The sequence below is a fragment of the Lepidothrix coronata genome, unplaced genomic scaffold (assembly GCF_001604755.1).
Source record: "Lepidothrix coronata isolate B3197 unplaced genomic scaffold, Lepidothrix_coronata-1.0 Scaffold9, whole genome shotgun sequence".
NCBI lineage: Eukaryota > Metazoa > Chordata > Aves > Passeriformes > Pipridae > Lepidothrix > Lepidothrix coronata.
Window position 1 is genome coordinate 2,998,334 of NW_016690189.1, and position 24,684 is coordinate 3,023,017.

A 24,684-nucleotide genomic window follows, 5' to 3' on the forward strand; every position below is an offset into this window, starting at 1 on the left:
AAAATTACCAAAGTAACTAGGAAAGGAAAAACACATATTCATGGTAGATAAAACAGGTATACTTATAAAAAATAGCAAAATATTAATTCATGTCAATTGGTTCCAGAATGCAGCATCACATAGAGATGTAAACACTTGCACTGAGAGCAGAATATTAGTCATAAAAAGCTTTACTTTGACATTCACTATTTGAGTACAGATTACAATACTACTCCTAAAAAGCAGCAAATTGCATGCATTCATCTTAGCTGAATTTAGACAGCATTTTAACCTAAAGTCTATGTCATTTGCAAAATAGGTCACGCTGCAGACAGGAAATAATACTAATAAATCACAAAATCACTCTACCAGAAAGTGCTTTCAGCCTAGACAACATAATGGTTAGGCCTACATTAGAAACAAGTTCTGCTGAAGTAATTTACGTGCTGCTGAAAACCATGGTGTGAATATGGTTATAAAGAAGAAAAAGAAAAAAAGAAGAGATTCCAGAATGCACATTGCATTTGGAATATGATCTCAGGAATATGATTTATATTGCAAATAAATGATTTCAGGATAGAAGTGTCAAAATATATCTATACAGAAATCTTCTCTCAAATTTAAAGAACATTATTTTAATGGTTTTAACAACATTCTTTTTGCAGTCAACCATAAAACGAACCCAGATCAAGAGCACCTGCCCTGCTGTGGATCATTGAATAAAATTACTTTACTTTAAAAATTCATGACATAAGTTGTATTCTTTGTGCTAGTTAATGATATTATAGCTATTTTATGTTATCTGCTGAACCTTACACTTAGTTTGATGTTTGGAAAGTGTTCGATTAATCTACTTGAATCAAAATTCCATTAATATGCAGCAGTCACAAATGTAAACAAAACAGTACTCAAACAGGATAAAACAGTCACATTTTATTCCATTTTGAAAATTTGAGATAATTTTGTAATCTATGACAATTATAATCTGTTTTACAGTTTTAATCTTCTACAGCAATTTTGGCAGTCTTCACAGATGAACAAATTTTGCCTTGCACGGAATTTGCTCTACAACTCTCTAAAGAGTGGTCCAGGATTGCTGCAAGCTTATAATAAGCCAAATACCAAATCTCAAATGCAAGAAATGGCATGTGATATAATGGTAATTTTGAAATGGCAAGCCATGGTATCTAGGAGTATGTTCACTGGCAGAGAAATATTTTCTTTTCATTAATAAAACTTATTTCCTTAAAATATTAATAACAAAACCACATATAGATTAAATCTGAAAGACATAAAATTTTACTACTTATTTACTTAGTATGTGAGATTTCTGGAAAGACAAATAATACTGCATTTAGAATTTGCTCTCACCACTGAACAAATATTGTGATTGCCAACTATGCATGTATACCACATAAACTTCCCTCATAATTCTTTGATGAGCTCTTTGTACAAACTGCTTTAATTCTAATCATTGGTCACTTTTTTACATTTTTCCTATAATCATATATGAAGCTGGTTGGTTGGTCTTTAAATTTTCCAACTTACTAAAAATGTCAATATTTTTGCTTAGTAAGATCAGAATAAAAAGTTTTTTTTTACAAATACAAATAAAATTTTAAAGACTCATCTTAAAATCTGATATTTTTAGAATTCTTAAGCATACTTTAAAATTTTACCTAGGCCTTTTAACTGACCTTTTGTCATTTTTATGTCTCGCTCCTATTTTTAAATATATTCATTATGTGGGTCCATCACATACAGTAATCACTTCAAGAGACACAGGTAGAAAGTTATTGAACATTAATTCAAGGGATAACTGTTCTCGCATTCCTCAGTTTTCAGAAGGGTTTTTATCAAAATTCTGTGGTAATAATTTTCCCTCTCACCCCTAAAAAATAGCTTTAACAAGAATGAGAAAATATGCTATGACAGTAGAAGCAACAGACGTCCTGTACATGATGCTGATTCAAATGCATTTTCTGAATTAGTGAAGGAGCAGAAATCTCCCATGCTTCAGAGAAACTCCCTAGGGAATAAGCTGGGGTGGGGCAGAACTGCAGCATTTTCTCTATTACTAGTGTGAATAATGTCTATGTCTCAACTTTTAACTGTTTATTTCTTTTTCTCATTCTTTCTCTAGCTGAATTTGTTTTATCTGGTTGAATTTTTATGTTGAAATATTTCCTTGTACTCAAAGGCTTTCTTGTTGTTGATGTTAATTACAATCCATTGCAATTAATTAATGAATTGCAATGTTGATGCTGTATATTAATGACAATCCGCTATAAATAAATAATTAGTTGAATGTTTAAAATAATGAAATCTAAGTTTTGAATAGATCTCTGTTAATTATTACCTGAAGCAATAAGGGAAAACTTTTCAGAAGAGAATGCTCAAGAAAACGTTTTAAAGTAGACATTTTTAACTGTCATATCCCTACACCACCCAAAATCCATATTTGCCAGAAATAATGCCAAATTAGTTGGGATGGGTGGAAAAGAAAGTACTGAAAATAAGCCTAAACAATTAGAAAATCTTTAAAGGAGGGCAGGAAGGTTAATGAAAACTTTTGAAATGGTCGAAATATTCCAGTACAGAAAACAAAAAATGTGCATGGTCCCTAGATCTGTCTTACAAGTTAGTCATGCAGACAAAGTCTTCAACAAATTTCATGATGCTGTCTATTAAAAGTGGTCATGAAAAAGCTACATATGGACACGCTCCTTAATTTCAATTATTTCACATAAAAGAGTCTACTAACAATGGCTACTTTTCTTGCAAAAAAGAAATGTAGCAAATAGCTCACATTTCAATGCTTTGAGTAGTTTACCCAGTTAGCAGAGAGTCCATCTGTTTCTATCACATTTACTTATTTAGATTTCAATGCTGCAGAAGTAATATCATCATATATTCTCAACTTCATCTTTTTCGCTTTCTACAGACATGGCAGGTACACACAGCTGTGATGTGTGCTTACTGCCACACACACCGTAAGGGTCTCTGGCCTTTACTCCTGCCCCATTCCACAGGTTCTCAGTCAGATGAGAAACCTGCTTGAAAGGCCCAGCACAACCTTAGATGTCTTTGCTTGGACTAGTTCAAACCAAACAAAGGTATATGAGCAGTGTAGCACTTGCATTCCTCCTCTCCTGGGAAGAATGATGGAAAGAGCAACAGTAAGAGGATGCCTGTTATGGGTTTTTGGAAGCTTGTTTTTTGTTTTTTTTTTTTTCTTTTCTTTTTTTTTCTTTTTCTCCCCTGATATATCACCACATCAGATAAATAACTGAGAAATCACAGTCCATACTAAGAGTTTCAGAGATACTCTTACTTCATAAAGGAAGTCTTTACACTCACACAAAGAGAGTGAAACAAGATAGGAGGAGAAACAGAAAGGATGGACTAATTGTCAAGTAAATCTGATGACAGCGATGGTATTAACTACAATGGTGGGCCTCTGGTGGTCTAGTGGTTAAGGTGCAGGACTCTCACCACTGCGACCCGGGTTCGATTCCCAGCCCCCCGGGCAGATGGAGCTTGTCAGCCTTGTAAGGCAATCCATCTAAGAGAAGGTCACTCTAAACAAACCTACGTCCTGGGGACCTCACTGCCACTGTCCGAGTTTGCTCGGCCCCGGCAGATGAACCTCAGGATTAAAGGGTGGGCTCAGTTCAGCGCACGCTGGGTCTCACCTAAAAAATCCACTGCGCAGGCTCGAAGGGTTAATGACCTTTCCCAAATCTTCGCTCGCGAAGACTGGCCATTATAGTACTGCAGAGAAACTCAAAGTTTGAAAAATATCCCACAGGACCAAGAACCATAAGGGGTAATAGGGATTAAACAAGAAATGTCGGTGGGGGGGGGAAGAAATCTTTGAATTTCTTAAAGTCTGTGGAAATGGGGGAGGAAACTAAATGCTCCCTACCCAGAACAGTATGAAAAGGAAACCAACATTCCTGGTATCTAGCTTGCTTGCTTTCTTTCATTCAGGATTCAAAAAGTATAGCAATAAGACAATCTGCTGCTCATATAGGAGTATCAGCAGGGAGAAGGATAGCAAACTGGAACATTACACGTAACCATAAATCCCCCCCTATATTGCTGCTTCTCTGCTGTATTCTCTCTGCCATGAGATAATAAAAGGAAAACCAGCTGCAGACCAGGGTAAACAAACAGTAGTAAAAGGAACATGATGAGAAAGTGTGAAATAAGACTAACCCAGAATATTGTAGCCTCTGTTTATCCAATTCATGTTGCCCTTTCAATTAAACACTAGCAATAATACTGAAGGCAAACTGATTGGAGATACACTTAGGGTAAAAAAAAAAAAAAAAAGGAAAAAAAAAGAATAAGGACACCAGACTACAACAGTTATCAAAAGAAATGGTAAAATTGTCCCAGGTTAGATAGCAAAGTTCTTCTCAATTTTTTATTTTGTAGAAAAAACCTTGCATTCAACAACATATGGTGTAAAATAGAAGACAAATTCCAAGAACAGTAAAAAGCACCTCCAAGTGATATTTTCTCTCCAGTTGTAAAACATCTGACAGATATGTTTGGTCTACATACTATTGACTTATAGAATTTTGTGTATTTTTGTATTGTGTTAGAATTTAACATCAGAGTGGTGAGAAGGAAAACAATAATATCTCAGGGGGTTACCTCAACAATCTGCAGTGGAGACAGGACTCATTACCTTGATGGAACTCCTCACCTGTGCCCCTTAGTTTTGGTGGTAAGAGCACAGGTGATTCACATGATGCCCATGTGCATAAGCATTTCTTTGCTGAAGGACTAAATTAAAAGCTCTGTCTAAACAAAAGGTCCCTTTACATAATTGAAAGTAATCTTAAAATTTCAAATCTGGTCTTTTAGAATTCTTAGAACAAGCCAGTATTTTTATAGCGTAAGCACTGGGTTGTGTGGTTGGGGGTTTTGTGTTTTGGGGTTTTTTTAACCCTAAAATTGTGCGCCCTTTTTCTACTCTTTGCTAAGATGCTCTCACAATCCTTTTTTAAAGGAGTACTGGCATGTTCATTGCACTATAAATCCTTAGTGTCAAAACTGAAGTTCTCACCACATTTTTAAGTCATTATAATGTCATTGTGGTTCATCCTGAACAAATTTTTCTCAGGTTCTCCTCCTAAAGTTTAAGGGAACTGTCTTTGTTTGGCTGGCTACCTTCAGCAAATACCCAGATGACTTCTGACATATGTTACACTAGAGTCATGTCAGAATCAAGTAATCTTTAAAAACATGAAAACTTTTGTAAAAAACCCACTTTTTTCATTATACATATATATTTATTGATAAACAACCTAAAATCTAACATTAAAATGGGTTTTCAAAAGTCTTCATATAGTAAGTTCTAACTATGTGAGGGTTCATTTGACAATATAAATATTGTAAATGTATGTAAAGAAAGAACATGAGATTATGCAAGTTCTCTCAATAACATGTCGAATTAGGGAGTTTTCTTCTTTCTTTTTCCAGTATGAGGTGGGACAGGAAAGCAACAATCTAAAGCATACATAAAAAGATAGAGCAACGGATACAAGCTAGGGTTGAGCAATAAATCATTTTCCAAAAAATCACAATATTTAGAAAAGGCTACAAAAGTAAGACAGAATTGTTTCTAAAGAACAGAACATCATTGCTGTAGAAGCCTGTCTCCAGATATGACATATCTTCATATCTGCTGACAAGCCTGTGACCCTATAACTCACAGTGACTGGACTTCAAGAGGATGCTTTACTACAGTGTAGAGTTCTTCCACCTCTATTCCATTCAAATACCTCATGCAAAATATTTAAAAGAAAATGATACTAGCACAGATACATTGCTATGCAAATGGCAACTAAACAAGCAAAAGCAGTATAATCATCATCTGTATAATCAGCACAGAAACCAGAACGTGTAAAACTTTGCCAAAAATAGTAGCATTACACCTAAGCTGTCACAGTAATTTCTAAGTGGTTGGTTGCCTCTCTGAAGGTTATGCTACTTCTCTAGGTTGCTCCACACATTTTGGTCCATGTCAGGCAGTATTCTCATAATTATTAGAGGTTCCCTCTTCAGTTACTCCAAATTTTTGTCCAACTTCTAATCAACTATCAAAGTCAATATTCTTTCAACTGAAATTTTTCTTCCCTACTCCAATACTCATGCAAAAATAGCTAACTTCTTCAGCACTTTTCTCTCCAAATATTCTCACTTTCTTGCTCCTTCTACTGAGCCATCAAACAACTCCTGCTTTAATTACTAATTTAAAAATCTAGAATGTCTGCTTCCTGATCAGCTTTCAGCTATTGTTCATCTTTCCAATGCCTGTGATCATATGTCATACTTTAGTTATTTTGCAAAATGAGGTAGGGGGGAAAAAACCCTTTACTTGATGGGTGAGTTTCTTTTTTTTCTTGTTGCTGGTCTCTCCCAGAATGCCTGCCTCTCTTCTGCACTACCAGAAGAGTTTCTGAGCTCTTACGCAGGAGACAGAAATCAGTTACTGCAACTGTATTATAAAGGCTAGTCATCTGTCCAAACCAAACTATACACACAAACTCTGCCCTCATTTGCCTTGACTAACTCCTTTTTCTTTGTAGTCTCTCCATCCTACCATTAGAAATGACCGTCCTGGCAACTCCTTTCAGTAAATCATCCAGCAAAGGTCAGTCAGCTAATGCTGTTAGCTAGCACAGTGCTTGAAATGCGAAATTCCCCTGCAAAATTCCCCTTTTAAAGCTATATTTTAACAGGTTTAATATGGAGTAGTATGTAGAGGTTTCTATTGAATAAATAGGAAAAGAAACATATAACTGAAAGACAAATGAATTTATATGAAACAGGCAAAGAGCTGATTTCTTGAAAAATTAAAAACCACAGAGGCCTATTGATTTATCATTTAAAAAATGCATAAGTAATGCAGCTTCTCAGTATGATAAATTCCCTATGCTATAGGGTTGAGCAGTAAGTATTCATAGTTATGCAGACATACTAAACTATTAAGCAGGATAGTACTTACAAAATATTTGCCTAGACACTTTCCAAGAAAATACTGCATACACTCCTAGACTTACTCCTTAGATTCATGAAATCTTTTAATCCTAGCTGCAGTTTTTATCCATGTTTCCTTTCACTCTGAAAACTCCTCACCTCCCCAGGTGTGTCAAGTCCTCAATCTTCATTAAATCCCTCTCAGCACATGCTTCTTTAATTATCTTTATCAATGTTAATCCAGAAAGAGGTGATTAGTAAGTCAGAAAGATATCTGTACTGTTTGGAAACAAACCCACCATCCACCTATCAAATGTATTTTGTGTCTGAAGTGTATTATTTCTCTAATTCAGAATGTGCACACTTTGGGGCAAGGACCACATCTCCCACTATTTTTTATGTATCACTCCCACTACTTTTTACACATCCTGCATTCTGACTTCAGTCAGAAAACAGGCAAAGAAAACATCCTTAAGGCAAACTTTTTCTAAGTTAACCATCAACTCCTTTGATGGTTGGTGTTCAATAGTTGCTAATTCCTCTTTTTAAATGGTTCTTCTGAGGGCTCCATATATCCTGCCTTCACTCCTTTCTCTGGCATTCCACTATGCTGCCAGTTGAAAGATTTTTTAATTTATTCATTCAAAACAAAGGAGCGTATGTGATAAAAACTAATAAGTAAAAACTGAAACTGGAAGTTTTCTACAGTTTTCTATTAATCACACAAAGTGATGAGAAAATCCAAAAATAATGAAGTCCAAAAATGGAACAATTCTGATGATTGCTCTGAAAGACACTTGTTACTTTTATTAATTGTATTTGATTTGCACTCTGAACATTTTAGCCCACCGTGTCTGTCTTGGCAAAACACATTTTACTCCTACAGGATACAATGTCTATCACTGTTGTCAATGTTTTCGCAGATTTTAGTATTCATAGTCTATTAGCACTTGATTTAAATATTGTAATACGTTAGTGTTATGAGAAAGAAATATAAATGTGATTCTTAAATCAGCTGAATGTGACCGCCTGAGGTATATTATGAAGCAAAATAAACCCAGCTGTTTAGTTCTTGTAAAAAGTAATTATATACAGCTCTGAGTTCCTCATAAAATGTAACATTATTTATTTAGGAGAACAAGATCTTTGTTGCACCACAAATACAGACTCTTTTACCTCTCCTGGTATATGTGTCTGTTTCTATCTGACTGAAATACTCTGGTATTTATTCTGAAGGGAAAGGAACAACTGTGCTGGCAAAGCTTCACTTACTATGGACAGGACCAGTGTGGTACACTGGTTAGAAAAAGTAGGTAAACCCACGAAACTACTTAAGGAGTTTTAATGGTACAGTTATGGATCTTGGAATAAAGAAGAGTACCCTTGTTAGCAGGTTAAAGGTTTCACAGGGACATACGAACTATTAAAAATAAATTAATAAAGGCATTAAATAGGACCAAACAGTCTTTGTATTTTACTAGTATTTACAAGTTTCAGTTAAAAAAGTTCAACAATAAAGTTTAAAAATAGAAACACTGTGCTTCCAAGGAAAAACACCACAATTTACACTGCACTTAAATAATTAGTTTTCATGTCTTCAGTGTTACTGAAATCCATGCTAAAGGGGATTTGTTAAGCAGGAAAATTCCTGTGCATACATGACATCTTCGAGAATAAAAACAATCATTCCCCAGGCCAATTAGTCTCTGATAAAACTCCATTAATAGCAGAAGAATTGTAGCAATGATTTGCTGTATGTTTTAATTAAAATATATGGCAAAAATTTAGGAATATTCTCCAATATGAGACAAAAATAAACAAGATATAATTACAATTGAAAGAGATACTTTAATGGTGGACATCTAAGGTGCACAAACATCAGAAGATCCACTGTTTTCCAAAGCAACTTCAATCCTTCCCAGTTTGCATATGATCATTTCTGAAAATACTCTGTTCTACGGAATAATTCAATTTCCATGGTTCTTATGGAAGTTGAAATAATGAGTTTATTTGAAAACAAACTACTTATTCACAGCATCTTATTTCTGGGAGTTCAGCAAGCACCACTTTAAAGGGGCAGAGTTGATGTCAGGAAATGAGAGCACAATCCTTTCTATTAGAGTCTGACACTCATTTCTATTTCTTACTCCAGTTACATTTGGTAGATGGAGCATAAGACTCAGTCAAAGGTTCAGGCATCCCAATATGTCTTTAAATATACTGGTTACTGTTTTTAGTAAGGCAACCCTTATATTTGGGATATTTTGATAAGAATTATTCTTCAAACATTGTAGAAAATTATTTCCTTTCTCCAAACTGATCATGTTCCTTGGATATAGATGAAAATGATTGCTAATTTAAAATGGCAAATAAAAGTAGAGACATTGGATTCTGTAAGTCATTACTTCATACAATTACAAGGACTTTCTTACTGCTTTTTGACAAACCCCAGAAGGAATTATAATGAAAAAATTACACAGGAAAGAGCATAGTGGATTATGAGTTAGATAGGTGAATAATCTGGTGTTGGTCTCTGGAATGTACAGGGATTTTTTTTCCTCTAATATTAACCCAAAATATTAACGTTTGTATAGTCATTTGAAAAACAAATTAATGGGTGATTAAGAGAAAAATCCATTAAGTGAAAATCCATAAAAATACATATAGTTTTTATACTATTTATGTAGAATCTTTTTTTCTAGATCTGTATATTTTATTTATAATATAAATAATAAGACTATTTAAAGTGCCTTCACATAGGACGGGAATAAATGTTTCCAGAACAGCTCTACACATAGCAAAATAGAATTTGGGAGGGGGGGGAAGTTTGCATGTATATAATCCCTAGTTGTTTTGATGTCTACAAAATGCTACAGTTTGGAACTGAGAAAAAAAATTATTTAACTGAATCACTGGTATGCCATAATTTCTCTATTTTCTCTTTACTTTGAAAATTTTCTTACAGATTTAAACAATTAATATGATTTCATTATTTCATATAAAAAATTACACTGATACATGGCAATAAGAGATAATTCTGGAGTTTTGCATATTCTTGGATTATTTTACAAACTTACCATTTCTCATATTTAGTATTTGTCTTTATTTCATTGGTTTTATCATTAGCCTATTTTTTGTCCTTTTTCACAGTTTTAAAGTTCCCCTTCGCCTTCATACCTGAAATCTGGCCATACAATTTTCCATGAGAATGATATATGTCTTGCTTTATCATCTCATAGAACTGCTTTTGTATTCACTCAGAATTCTGAAGCAGTTGCTGATTATATTGTGACTTTTATTGAGAATTAACATAACGGTTAAGCCTTGGTGCCTCAATCAGAGGACAGTGCTTGTGATTACACAATTTAAAATGATGTTCCAATTGACCTGTGACACAGAATCACAGAGCTGGCCACCTAGCCCACCACTTTCTCATAAAAATTTCCAGTTCTGAACATTCCTGCTCTCTGCAGCTTGTTCTAATGTTTCACTGCTTTCACTAGATTGACTGCCTGATTCTCTGTATACCTGAAGGTACGTTTTATATATTTGAAGATAATAATTTTGTGTCCATTAGGTCCTCTAGGCTTTCAGCCTGCATTTTGAACATTCTTCTCACCGATTATATTCTTCAGATTTCTGATTGCACTCTTCTGAATTCACAAGACCCTCCATATCTCTCTTCAAGAGTGGGGCCCAAAGCTAGAAACATGACTTCAGCTGAAACCTTTCAGTGCTGAGGAAGGTCCAAGATTCTAGTCCTGTTTACCTATCCCACCATGGCATTTGCCTTTATACTGTTGATCTATTATATTTTTACCATTCAGATTAATCCCCAGTAGAATTATTATTACAAGCCTGTTTCCCGTACTGTGTAGGTGCCATGTTTCCTCATTCTAGCATTCCCATACCTGTATCAATTCTTTTAAAAAATATGCAGTTTTATAAGATAGCTCTTTCCATATCAAGGGATGAAGTTTATTCCCTATCTCTGTCCCTGACAATTACATCACCCTAGGTGATAGTGTAGGTCTTACCTTCTGAATGTTTCTGCTTATTTATCATAAGAAATTTAATCCATTTCATCCACTTTGTGATTATAGTCGAACTTTATCTGAATGGCAAGAAAGTTTTTCTGCTCAGATGATAAAAGTCTTTTTCTACATTTCCCTCATTATCCACCTAAACTTATGAAATTTTATGAAAATTCATATACTTCCAATCCAGGGATTGTGGTAAAATGGGCTTCCTTTTTTTGTTATTTCTCACTAAGCAAAAATCCGCTGTCAAAGACATTCTTGCTTTTACATGAGACATAGTCTGTCCTTGCATATGAGCTCCTGAAACCTTATTCCAGAGCTGAGATCTCTTGACAACATCACCTGCACAGCCACACTTTAATCTCCGGGATGTATCTTTTTTGATAAGCTGTGAAGTTTATCATCAAACACTGATAACACCAACCCTTCTTTTCCGAAAGCTTCATCCTCATTTTGTATTTGCTTAGGATAATAACTTCCAGTACTATCTCCAGTACAATAATTTGAGGCAGTAGATGAACTTTGCTAATACTTTACTAACACCCTGCATTCAAGTTACCCCAAAGGTACATCAGGGGTTGTTCATAGACCCTACTCAATACCATCAGGAAGGGCTCATCTGTCATTCTCTGCTGTCTGATTCAGATAGGAAACCATCAATATTGAGAAGGTCTGCACAAAAGCAATCTTCCTCTTCATTGTTTGGGCCACTGCCTAGCTTCTCTCCTTTAACATCCCTGCATGCATCTAACATTGGTATTATCTTGATCTCCAATGCTGTTTAGTCCCATTTAGTCCCATTGTTGCAGCTTCCCTAGTTGCTTCCCAATAGATTTCTCAACGGGCACTTTATTCACTGGGAAATCTGCCTTTCCTGGCCTTTGCTTGTGGGGAAATCAGGCTTTTGTTCTTACAGATTAGGTGAAGGATCTGTGTGGCAGCGAGTGGGCAAGGATCTAGGTAGGAGAATATCTGGTAACAGATATGGTTTCGTTTTATTTCCCACAGCAGATGATCTTTGTCAGGTGTTTTTTCAAACAATTTTTCAAACTCCTTTAAAGCCCTTTTCGTGCAAGTTGACCTCTTTGCAAGTTTCTATATTTGTTAGCTTTTAAATTGCTCTTGCCTAAATAATATACCTTAGAACCTTTATTGTCATAGATCATATTGGCTAGGGTCAGCCCTACAGAATATACATGACCTTAACTGTTTAATAGGCTGGCATCCACCTGCCAAAAAAAGCAATTCACAGTGCAATCTGTGATCTGTTCCAGGCAAAAGAAGCTAGAAGCTTCTTGTTAGATTTTGTTGTTTTGTTTCAAAGCAGGCTAATTTCATGTTGAAACTGCTAATACTTTCCTACAGAAGATGTCTTACAAAATTTGGAATTTTGTGAAATCATAATCAAAAGCCACTTATTTTTGTCTTTTTAAAATTTTTCCTTTTTTCGTTTGTGAAGTAGTAAATATTTATAGTTAATACTTGTCATTACTTCTATTTTAGCATTATTTTCTTTTGAGATGTTTTATTTATACTAGATAATGAGGCTCCATTTATGATTACACTCTGTCACCATTAATAAGATTTCTATTTCTTAAAGATTTACTAGCTTGATTTCCCTTATTGCTCATTTAAAAAAATACTGAGTAATGAGCCATTGTTTTATAGAAATCATTTTATGGTAGAACAGAACAGTATCCTTTTGAAAATTTTTTCTTATATATATATATATATATATATATATATATATATATACATAAACCGCATTCTATAAAATGTATAGTCTCTCATTTTAGCACTTTTTTTATTTTTCCAGTTTCAGAGGGTTCTTTTTTAATTCTCAATTTTCACTATTATTTTTTCATAATTTTGCTAATATCAATGTAACTTTGGTCATATTGTTTTAATTATTGGCATGATATTAACTTTTCAGTTCTCAGGTAAGGTCTCATTTTCTTCAATTTCTTTTAGAAAAAGAAAATGAATGGCATAGAAAAATTCTGGGACTGTTCTTTCTATCCTCTTGAGAGGAAGCAACCTAAAAGAAGTACATAATAACTTTTCTTAGCACCTATTGTAAGCATTGAAGCAATAGAAAATATTTCTGTGCTGCTGAGAAATGCAGTCAGATTATCTTCCCTCCCTACCCTCTGCCAAGTCACAAAATGCAAAACCTAAAATGTAGAATCTACTGATACTGACTGAAACTGAACATTGATTCCCTGTATTATGGGAGGGTGCAAACCACTACTTCATACCTTATTGCTCCATCTCTACTGCTGAAGTTGAATGAATATTTTCTAAATGGATGCTTAGTCTGGGCTTAAGATGAAATAACATACAAAGCTGAGATTCCACAAAATAAGAAGGAGTTGATGGTGGGCACCAAGGTCATTGTAGAAAGTTAAAGAACAACTAGTGCAGAGGATGTGAATTAGAGTGGACTGGTTGATCTGGCGTCAATACAGTCTCCTCTTAACTTCTTATCCAGTATGCCTTAATTAATATAAGGAGCAAAAAGTAGTAAGCACAAGCCTTTAATTCATCTTATCCTGATCAACCTAAAATGTATTTATTAGGAAGCATAGAAGTTTTCTGGACATAATATTCTGGAAACATGTAATACAAAAATTGATAGTAATGTGTTACTTTGGCTTTCATTCCTCTCATTAATGTTTAAATATGCAGATTTCTTAAAGGAGGGATAGTCTTATTTCTACTTAGTTCTAATTGCAAATAATGAACCCAATGGCTCAAATCAGAAGACATAGCTTGCAAAGAAAGTGGAAAATTAGAGATTTTCAGTTAAGCAGTGCGGTTGTATTTAAAAGTGCAGGAGAGTGGGGTGTTCACTGCTTATCAAAATTTCACAGATGCGTCTGTAAGATTTTGCAAAGAACAGGGAAATGGCTGGACAGTATTTGTTTACTGTATATTTCTCAACCACATAGATTACTCAAAGAAAAATATACACATAAAATAAACCACAAAACATGTAAAATTAATGCTTGCAGTGCAAGTGAACCCTTGTAAATTGGATTGTCTATAAAATAAGTAATGATGAGGGCTATTTTTTATAAGTATGATGTCTGCCAATGTTCATCAACCCTACTCTTTTCAGCTGTCTGCCAAATGTTATGTTTTGCTTTCATTTTAATTTAAGAATTCTGAAGCAAGAGACAAAGATATTCAACTTGGTTTTTATCAATCTGGAAAACTCAGGCTTAGAAGAAAGTCTTGTTTCTAAATCAGTCTCTAATTTTTTTTCTCTTTCAGCCTTAAGAAGCAAATACGTGGCCTGAATTCTGTATACCTATTTCCTATTGCAATAGTGCTAAGTAAGTTATATGCTCTTCACTTCTCTTTATATGAGCATGGACATGAATTTGAAAAGTATCTGTAGGCAGCACAGAGGAAAATTACTTTTAGATCTCTGTCATCTCCCTATGGACAGTTTCACATTTATGTGCCACTACACTCTTCTGTATGTAACATACGAAGGATCACTCAGCAGCACATAGTATCCTTAATTGTAGCATTATGCAAAAAATGCCAAGAAAAGTTTGTTATGAGTCTAACTCAATACCCTATCAAAGAGCAAGGACCTGCCCATTAGCATTTCTTTTCCATTTAAACAAGTTACTTTTTTTTATACTGCTTTCAGTAGGCAGACAACACTCTAAAAGGATGTTCCATAAAAGAGTTACATTACCAAAATCTAGTGCCTGATTATTTATCATACTGATTGTGTGATTTAATAAAAACTAACATTTTATACCTTTTCATGAACCTTTTGCCCTGGCTCCATTCCTTCAATATGCTCTGATTCAGCAGATCCTTCACCAGCTGCCATTTTCCTTTGAATGTGTGCATTTTGTTCACGCAAAGCTACAATCTGCAAAAGAAAGAAAATAAGTGGTCAATATACATGAGAAACCAGAAAACTACTGAGCAAGTGATTTGTTAAATCTATTAACAATTCAGTCCTATGTTGGCCATTTGTGGCATTTGCAAAAGTATTAAATGCAAAGAGGTTTAAAAACAAAATATATTAACCATGTCTAAAGGCCATTAAGGATACAAAGGAACCAATAAATGACATGATAGTCACCACTGTCTTGCCTTCTATCCTTCCTTTGTACTAGGATCCTTGTTTGGTTTTTTTTAAGCTTGAAAGATGAAACAGCAGTTAGTCATTGATTTTTTAACACTGCGAGAAGAAGACTCATTCTTTTATATAGAATTCAATGGATGCCAGACTGGTATCGTAGCAAAACAGTACCAAAAGGCTATGAATTAGAACCAAGTGATGTAAATCAAAGTGTTAGTTTTCCGTCAGCTTCCCATCTGTTAGTAACAGCAACATTCGTTTTACATGGTTTTTTTTAAGAAAAACATGTACATTAACACCCTCTACTATGGTATTCATTGACTGGTTTAGCACATATTCAAGCAGGTTTCATCGTTTTTAAAATATTAGTTATTTGTTGATAGTGCTACTAAAAATCCCATTTAATGGTTATGTTTAAATACTGATTGTAAAGATCATTTGAATCTCTCTGATCAATATTTGAGATATCAGGGATACACCATTTCAAACAAGTTTTCCTTAATATAAATGTTGAAAATTGCTGTAATATGAGTCAGGCTGATTCACTGCTCACTGTTACAGCCCTTGTAGAAGTCATGTGACTCCCACTGACTTCAGTGCCAAGACCAAGACTTGAGGGCAACATTTCATCCAAGGCAATTATAGGAAACTGTAAGAGTGGGAATTAAAACTGTCTGAGACTATCTGCATCTTTGGGTTGTACAAATACGCTGAGCTTTAAAACATTTTGTTTAAGTAAGAGAATTACATCTGTCCTAAATAACAGAAAAAGCTCTGTATGATTAGCATAGTCTCACTTTGTACACATTAACTGGTAATTTAATAATTGTGGGTATTTTTCTGAATAGCTTCACTCAGTTCTTTTTCTCTGGGGTTCAAATAGTTCTCAAATCAAACCTTCTGCAATCATGGTTCCCACCAAAAAAAATTAGCCATCAGTTAGTGGCAAAAGAGACTTTCAGGTGGATTAAATGAGACACTTCAACATATGTGTTATAAAATTCTGATTTATGTAATGCAATTATGGATAATTTGAAAAAAAATGTAAAATCACAGGATATGTTAATTGGCAGACAAAAATAGATCTGAGTTTTTCATATGATAATCTTTTGTTGATCCATTAAAGTGAAGACATCACTATGCCTCTATTTTGAATTATCATCTACATCTAATGCAAATCCTTACACCTCTTTAGCTCAATAAGAATGCTTTTTAAATGTATTCCAAAATAGTTCAATTTTTCTTAGCCTCTATTGGTCTTTAGATACCATGAGACCACCACTTTCCAAGTAAGTAAATAAATGAATTTTTAAAAAATCAATTGTTCCTTCAAGGTAAAAGGCAAATAAAAGAATACAATATCATGTAACATTATTTGGAGGGATTTTCTTGATTTTCTAATGTTAGGGAACAATCTCTTTTCCAAATATCCATCCTTGTTAAGCCTTACTAATTCAAAGATTTTATCACTGTAATGAATGCACAGTAAATATATACAGGAACAACACAGAGTTTGAAGTCTGGCACATCTTAAAAGTTTCAGCTCTAGGGTAGTCATCATATAACAGATCAAAATTGTGAATAAGCACACAGCTAACTTGTTTTCATACTTGTTCTATTCTTGATTTAAAGAATATATTAAGGCAGAATTAATGTTCCTAAGGGAGCATGGAAACTCTCTAGTGTCTTACAAATAAACATGAATTTTTGCTTTTCACTTTGGTCAAGCAAAAGGTTTTTAATTGCTATCCTGCTTCTTTTTATTACTTATTTATTTCTTACTTAACTTTCAATAATGTGCAAATCATTTGCAAATGTGCTAATTTAATCAATGAACCATTTCTGTAACTTTCTAAACAGGTAGCCAAAGCATAGCACAAGGGATAATGATGAAGACAAAAGTGAAGGTGAAGACATAGATGACTCTAAATTTTTTCCTAGGTAGACCCTGAATCTTCTTCAATTTTAATGATTATTACAACAGCAGACAATGATAATAGCAGAGATCTAGCTAAGAAAATGATTGTTCAACATAGATAAAATTCAGTAATATTATTTTTAAGAAATGCATTTTTGTTCTATTGATGCTTTTATGTTTATGATTTTCAGCTTCAAATATCTACTACAAAACATGTCCACAGATAGCTTTCCAAGTATGTACATACTATCTAACCCTCTAAGGTTAAATGCTTAATGGTTTGCATGCTAAGTTCCTTTTTTAAAAAGTAAAAGGTAATATTCTTAAGAATGGTATCATAGCTACTGAAAACAAACCAAAAGAACCCCAACTCCCAAGACAGATTAATAGAAAATTAATTTGGATAAATACATTAATCTATTTAGCATTGTTGTACCCAAAACTGGAAATCAACCTGAATATTCAAGTCCAAATTGTACCTTCTAGAATACAATCAAATATATCACATATTTTTTCCTTATCAGCTGCTAATTGTGGACCTCAAATGGTTAGATTCCTTTTCCAAAATCAGAGACATTATTTTTCTATTTAGCACACTTGACATGGACCACAGCAACACCTTTCAATGAGACTCTAAACAAGAGTGTAAAATTTCAAGTCTCCCCTAGTTAAGTCTAAAGATAGCTTTCTGTCACAAGTCTAAATTTGTCTCCCTGTTTTTTGCCAAACTCAGTCAGCAGAACTGAAAAGTTCTTATTTTTTATTATTGAGAAAAGTGAAGCAATATAGAGTATTACTTTTCTAGTTGGACCTTTCTAACTTTTGTAGCTTAAGCCCATGAAAATACCCTCTACCCTGAAGAGTTCCTTTAGCTTATTCTCATCTCACAGGCATGTTGATCTTCAACATTCTTATCACTTTTGTATGTTAGTTTTCTGACTGAGAAGCAACATTGAAACTTTAAAGAATTTCCATTGATTTAGATTCTGGCTTTCAGATGTCAAAGGTACTTTGAGACAAATGGCACAATTTCTAAAGTCCTACTCTGTTGTAATAATTCTGAACATAACCTTATGCAACTTCAGCCTTTTTGTCTCAACTCTGAAACAATTTCAACACTCCTAAAGCCCAGCTTTTAGAGTTACAATTTTGGTAAGTATCCTCATTATATTACCTACATAAATTCCCTCCAAAATCTTAGCAGAATTTGTGTCCATTATCTATAGACAGTGCTGAAATATGTTTCTTAGGAAGTTAGGATTCAACAATTCAGACTCAAAAGTTGAAGTGGTCTCCATTTCTACAAATGGCCAAATCTACATATCATGCCTAAACACTTAATAGTCTGAATCCAGGTATTCAGAGAATATTAATTTCAAATATTAGATACATCATAGAACAGAATATGAATACATAAGCCAGAACTGATTGGAAGAAGTAACAGATGGAACCATATGCATCAGCCATCTTGGTTCAAAGAAAATGTAATAAGATAATAATTTCATAATGATATAGACAGCATGAGACTATAAATCAGCAATAAATTCCATCTATTTAGCAAGGGAAACAGTCTGATTACTAACCACAGTAGAACACTAACATTTAAAATTTAAAGAAATGAAAGATTCACATTGTGGTTGAAAAAACTAGAAAACTTTGAAGGATAACCAAAAAGGAAAGGAAAAACTAACACACAAAAATGGCAAAATACGCCAATAGGTTTATTAGACTAAATAAAAATAAACTGGAACACACAAGATATACATGAAGATGCAATGGATTTATTCACAGGACAAAGTCTCTCATGAGACACAGAAGGAAGCAGGAAAAGTATTACTCTATATTTTTACTGTGAGTATACTGCAAATTAACTAATTTAAAATTATTTGAGAGGTGTGAGATCAGAATCCATTTCTAAATATATGAAATCCTAAATGACTGTGTACCTCTGCTGCTGAAACTTGTTTGAGTGCCATTTGTTACCTCATTACAGTTTCAGGCTTCAAGTAATTAACTTTACTATGAATACTTAATATAATTCTCTATTTAGTGATAGGACAAGGGGGATGCCCTTAATCTGAAGTAGGGTAGGTTTAGATTAGATATTAAGAAGAAGTTCTTGACTTCTTATGAAGGTCCAGTGCATCATCACTTTATGAACAGGTTGCCCCGAGAAATTGTGGACTCCCCATCCACAACACAAGGTGTTCAAGGCCAGGTTGGATAAAGTTCTGAGAAAGCTGGTCTATTGGAAGGTGTTCCTGCCTGTGGCAGGGGAGTTGGAACTAGATAATCCTTAAGGTGTCTTCCAACCCAAATCTTTCTATGATTCTGGGATTCTAAAACAGCAATGAAAAGGAACTACCAACTTATTAGATTTTTTTTATTAAGTTGCCTACATCGGATACATTTTTAATTGTGCGCTTGGTCTGTGCAGTCTCATGTCATTCAAAAATCTCTTATATTTATAGAACTTTGGTCTTGTCTCTTTACTGCTGTACACAAATCTTGAGCATCAATGAGCTATTATATTTCTGCAGAGCAGTAAACTGTCTCACTGCAAAACTTCCCCACAAAGCACCAGCATTCAACCCCTTATTGCTTGCTCAGAGACAAGTGATATTTTGGCTGCTTTCTGCCCTATGTTTCAGTGTTCTGGGCTTTTTTGTGGCCACGTGCTAAAAGAAAGATGACTGCTACTTTGCAAGTAGCTACATGCTACTTTGCATGTGTAAGAACAAACCTGCAATAATTTTTGATTTTCTTCATCAAAATACCTCAAAACCAATAAGAAATCAGCATATAACCTACAAAACATAAGAAACTTGTCAGGTATCTTTGTTCAGATAATAGATAAAAATGTGTGAGAAAATATTTCCCTGTTCAAATATTAAGTGGAAATCCTTCGAGGTTGGTGGAAAGGAACTAAATGCATTCCTTTCTCTGTTATGTATAATGGTGATATTTGTAGTTCAAAACTCAAGTGGATTCATGATTTCGAACTCTGAGATGATTGCTGCTGGTGGTGATTAGGTTTGGGGTGAATGAGAGAAGACTAACCAGTGAGGGACCAGACAAAATAATCCCCTTACCACTAGGCTTTTCTGGTAAGTGTTCTGACACCCTTGGGGAGAAGCTGTTGTTACTATCAATTGTATAATATACTGTAAAGTACAAAAATAGCATTCTGGGTACTTTTCTACCCAGAGAAATTTCCTTTGCTTGAAATCTTGGTCCCCAAGGCCTTGTTCCCAATGCTGTTGTTCTGTATAAAAGGATCCACTGCATATCTGACCCCAGCACAGAGCATGGTCTACATACAGAAAAAATACAGTTTCAGCCTTTGGCATTATGTATCACCCAGCAACTTGGGGCAGAATTACAATAACTAAACGGAAAATTTTGATTTTATCTGGCTGGCACACTGCAGCATAACTGAAAAGCAAAGTGTTGAGTGCTTAGATTAAAGTGGTTAGCTGATTCCTTCTATAAACACTGGGAGAGGAACATCACCAGTGGGTCACCTATGTCTGAAGTAGGTGGGATTAACACCATGCATTTATTTTTTCCTGACTGGAGGGAAAACAGACTGGAGAATCCCATTATTAGGGCTAAATTAAAACTAAATATACACAATCAAAGGACTGAAGAAATTCCAGAAATAACTCAAGTATGAAGTAAAAAGCATTTCCGTAATATGCACTAACCTGGTCCTCCCACTTCTAAGACACAGTGAGGAAACTGTTCCAGTTGTCTTTTGCATGCATACTTCCCTTCTCCCAGTGTGATATAGTACAGAGTACTGTACACAGTACAGTATAGAGAAAAAAAATATATGCTCTCAAAAGTATATGGCCTCTTTGTAGGCAAAATAAAATCCTCTTCTAATTTTTAAAATAGTTACATAATCAATTTCTCTATTGTTGTTTTCTTTACTGTTTCTGCTATTTAAATTGTATTTGAAACTATTTGCCAGTAATGGATTTAAATGTTATTACTGCAAGCATCTTGATATAATTTTGCTTTTCACTGAAGACATTACAGTATGTAGAGATATAATACATATTTCAGGCCAAATGTCTACAGAGGTTTCTCTCTGTAGGATTCTTTTAATATTTAAAACAGACTCCTTTTTGGTTTAATTATCTCAATTTTTCCACTTTGAATTTATTTAATTTATCATTAAATTGGTTTAGAACAAGACGAATATACTGTTTTGTTGTTAACAGAGGCTCTAAACACACATATATAGTGTTGGACCATTCTCCAAAACCAGTAAGAACCTGGATCACTTAAAAAATATAAGGCTTAAGAGAAAACAATTATTTTAAGCTTTTGAAAAGCTTGTCCTACTTTAAACCACTGAATTTGTTTCTGTGATTTTCCAACATTGAAACAAATCTGTCCCAGGCAATTAAACTCACTGATTTCATGTTTTTCACTTTGCTACAGATGACAGATATAGAAGAATTTTTCTTCAATTACCTCTTATTAAAGTGTTTCTTTTTACATATATAGTATGCTAAACCAAACTTCTTGTGACTATGTTGTGCCAATTTTTCATCCAGATCTTATTTAAGTAAGTCCTTCAGAGAATAGTGAAATTACCTACTTGGATTTCCTCCTACTATATTCTTAACAGTTTATATTTAAATAGTGCTAAATAGCAAATTTCAGTCTACTGAAAATATAATTCAGACTGCTGGACCACCTTCTGACCTTGCTTTAATTTTGTCAGGGATAGCTGTGTTAAGCTTTAAGCAATTTCTATAATTTATATGGTAGATATTGTGTAGCACAGAAAATAAAGGATGCTTAGAGACTAAGGTGATTTCCTTCTGTTTCAATTAAATCCTGATTCATAAACATAAGCCTTTTCCAGTTATATGTCTAATTTGTATTAAACTCAACACACACAGCCTTTCAGAAGCCACTGGTTAGAGAGATCAGAGATATTTAAACAGGGGCATTGAAATTGTTTCAATTGTACAATAAATTTGTTGTTATCAATATTTTATTTTAGCTATAGGGACAAAAATGAACATTCATTTTCCACACATTTAAATGTAACTTTTGGAAGGAATTATAATGGTTATCAGCATTTTTTATTATCAGGGTCTTGTATAAACAATACCCTATACTTCTTTCACTCTTGTGGACTACAAACAGTGCAGGATACACACCAAGATGGGCAGGAGTGCTGATCTATTGTAGGAAGGCTCTGCAAAGGCATCTGGACAGGCTGGATCAATGGGCTAAGGCCAATGATATGAGATTCAACATGCAAAGTGCCGGGTCCTGCACTTGGGTCACAATAACCCCATGCAGTGCTACAGGCTGGAGAAGAGTGACTGGAAAAGGACCTTGGTGGGGGACTGATCAACAGCCAGCTGAACATGAGCCAGCAATGTACCCAGGTGGTCAAGAAGGCCAACGGCATCCTGGCCTGTATCAGGAACAGTGTGGCCAGTAGGACTAGGTAAGGGATTGTCCATCTGTACTCGGTGCTGGTAATGCTGAACCTGGAATCCTGTGTTCAGTTTTGGGCCCCTCACTAAAAAAAAAGACATTGAGGTGCTGGAGTGTGTCCCGAGAAGGGCAACAAAGCTGGTAAAGGACCTGGAGCAGAAGTTTGATGAGGAGTGGCTGAGGGAACAGGAGGTCTTTAACCTGGAGAAAAGAAGGCCTGAGGGGACCTCATCACTCTCTACAACTACCTGACAGGAGGTTGTAGCAAGATGGGTGTCAGTCTCTTCTCCCAGGTAAGAAGCAATATGACAACAGGAAATGGCCTCAAGTTGCACCAGGGGAGGTTTTGATTGGATATTAGGAAAAATTTCTCCACTGAAAGGGTGGTCAGGCATTAGAACAGGCTGCCCAAGGAAGTGGTAGAGTCACCATCCCTGAAGGTATTTAAAAGACGTGTAGATGTGACACTCTGGGACATGGTTTAGGGATCAACTTGGCAGTCCTGAGTTAGCAGTTGGACTCAGTGATCTTAGAGGTCTTTTCCAACCTTAAGGATTCTATGATTGCATAATTCTATGAATGCCTGCTGTAAATTGGAAGAACAGGACTTACATAAAAACCTCAAATATGTAAAAATATTAATTTTAATTGTATTTCTCCACGACTAAAAAGGAATATTTTAATGATCCTACTCACAAGATAATATCAATATTTAATTAGAATCCCACTGGATAGTTTCAGCTTTTACTGCAATTTTAATGACTCTCTCAGTTAAGGTGTGACAGATTCAGCTGCAGCACTTTAAGATGTGCCTCCATCCTCTCAGCCTATCAGCAAAATATCAGAAGCAGCATGAGTAAGCATCCAGGAATTTCTCATCACAAGGTTCCCCTTCAACAGTTTCATAAGAGCACCAAAGTGTTTCCCAAAACCCAGGGCATGTGTGACTCAAACACCTTCTCAGCATTCTTTACTAGACAACAGTAGAAGAAAGTCTGAGATTCACAAACTTGCCTAATAATGTAAATTCCTCCCCTTCGACCAAGGTAGATAACTTTGATAGATAGGATAAAGAAGGGACTAAGACAAAACCAGATACATTTCCTTTCCCTGCAGAAAAGCAAATGTGGAATTTTGGAGCTATCCATTTGTAAATTAAATTAATTAATGCACACTGAAAAGTGAGGTTTTGGCTTCTAGTGGTGGAAAGGGATCTTTTTTCCTAGAGTGTCAGTATCATGATCAAATGAACTGCACAGGACTGATGACTATGTACATAGCATTTGAGAGGGTGAATGCAAGATACTCTTCAGGCTATCATAAATGCACATTCCGATTTCATAAACGAAACACATAGATCCATACAAAGTATTTTGAAACAATATATTAAAAATGAATCTCCATGAAGATGACTTTGGTTTTGAAATGCTTTAGTTTTTCCATTCAGCAATGCAGGTTCTGAGCTTTGCAACCAGCTATATTTAAAAGTGCAAACATTTAAGCCTTAACTTAAGGCTTTATTTTCACAACAGGTAGGAGTTAATATACCTATGGACCATACAGCATTATAATCAACATTACCCACACTTCAAGTGAACAAAATATAAAGCCTTTTCAGATTGAAAAAACAACTTTGGAAGTCAGGGAATGAAACCGTCAGCCCTAAAAATGCACTCTGATCTTACTTTGGGGGAAGAGAATTTTTTTTTTTTTTAATTGAGCACTTTGTCTTCTCTCCTATTCAACTATGCAAAACAAAAAGAATCAGTGAACTCTGCAAATAGAGTGGTTTTAGTACTCTGAAAATTCACTTGTGAACTAAGTGTGTCTGACTGACAACTTCAGCTAGGTTTATTTTCTATTTGCCTGGATTTCAGTGTATTTTATTGTTATTTAATGGTAAGCTTTCTAGAAACTTTACACAACTGAGTCCTTAAAAACCTGTCCTGACATGTCAAGAAAAATATTACTTTTTTCAAAGAAATCAAATATAGAAGTTGTAATACATATTTTCAACATATTTACATTATGTATTCTTCCCTTCCTTCCTTTTTGAGATTGCTGACCTTTTATAAATATTGCTGTTTAGCTTTTGTTGCTATGCAGAGGTAATAAGTAAGGTGAAATCATCCTCATGAGGAAGTCTTTATAACCCTTGGAGATCAAACAGT

General features: G+C 34.6%; 1 protein-coding gene across 17 annotated transcripts in view; it reads right to left on the reverse strand.

Annotated features, from left to right (window-relative positions):
• The window catches only part of PPFIA2 (PTPRF interacting protein alpha 2), a 321,853-nt gene that overhangs the window by 68,378 nt on the left and 228,791 nt on the right, over nt 1–24,684 (reverse strand). For all 17 annotated transcript variants that reach the window (XM_017804349.1, XM_017804347.1, XM_017804348.1 and 14 more), the window contains one exon: nt 14,794–14,910. In XM_017804349.1, coding sequence (XP_017659838.1) covers nt 14,794–14,910 — 117 coding nt within the window. The remainder of the gene's footprint in view (nt 1–14,793; nt 14,911–24,684) is intronic.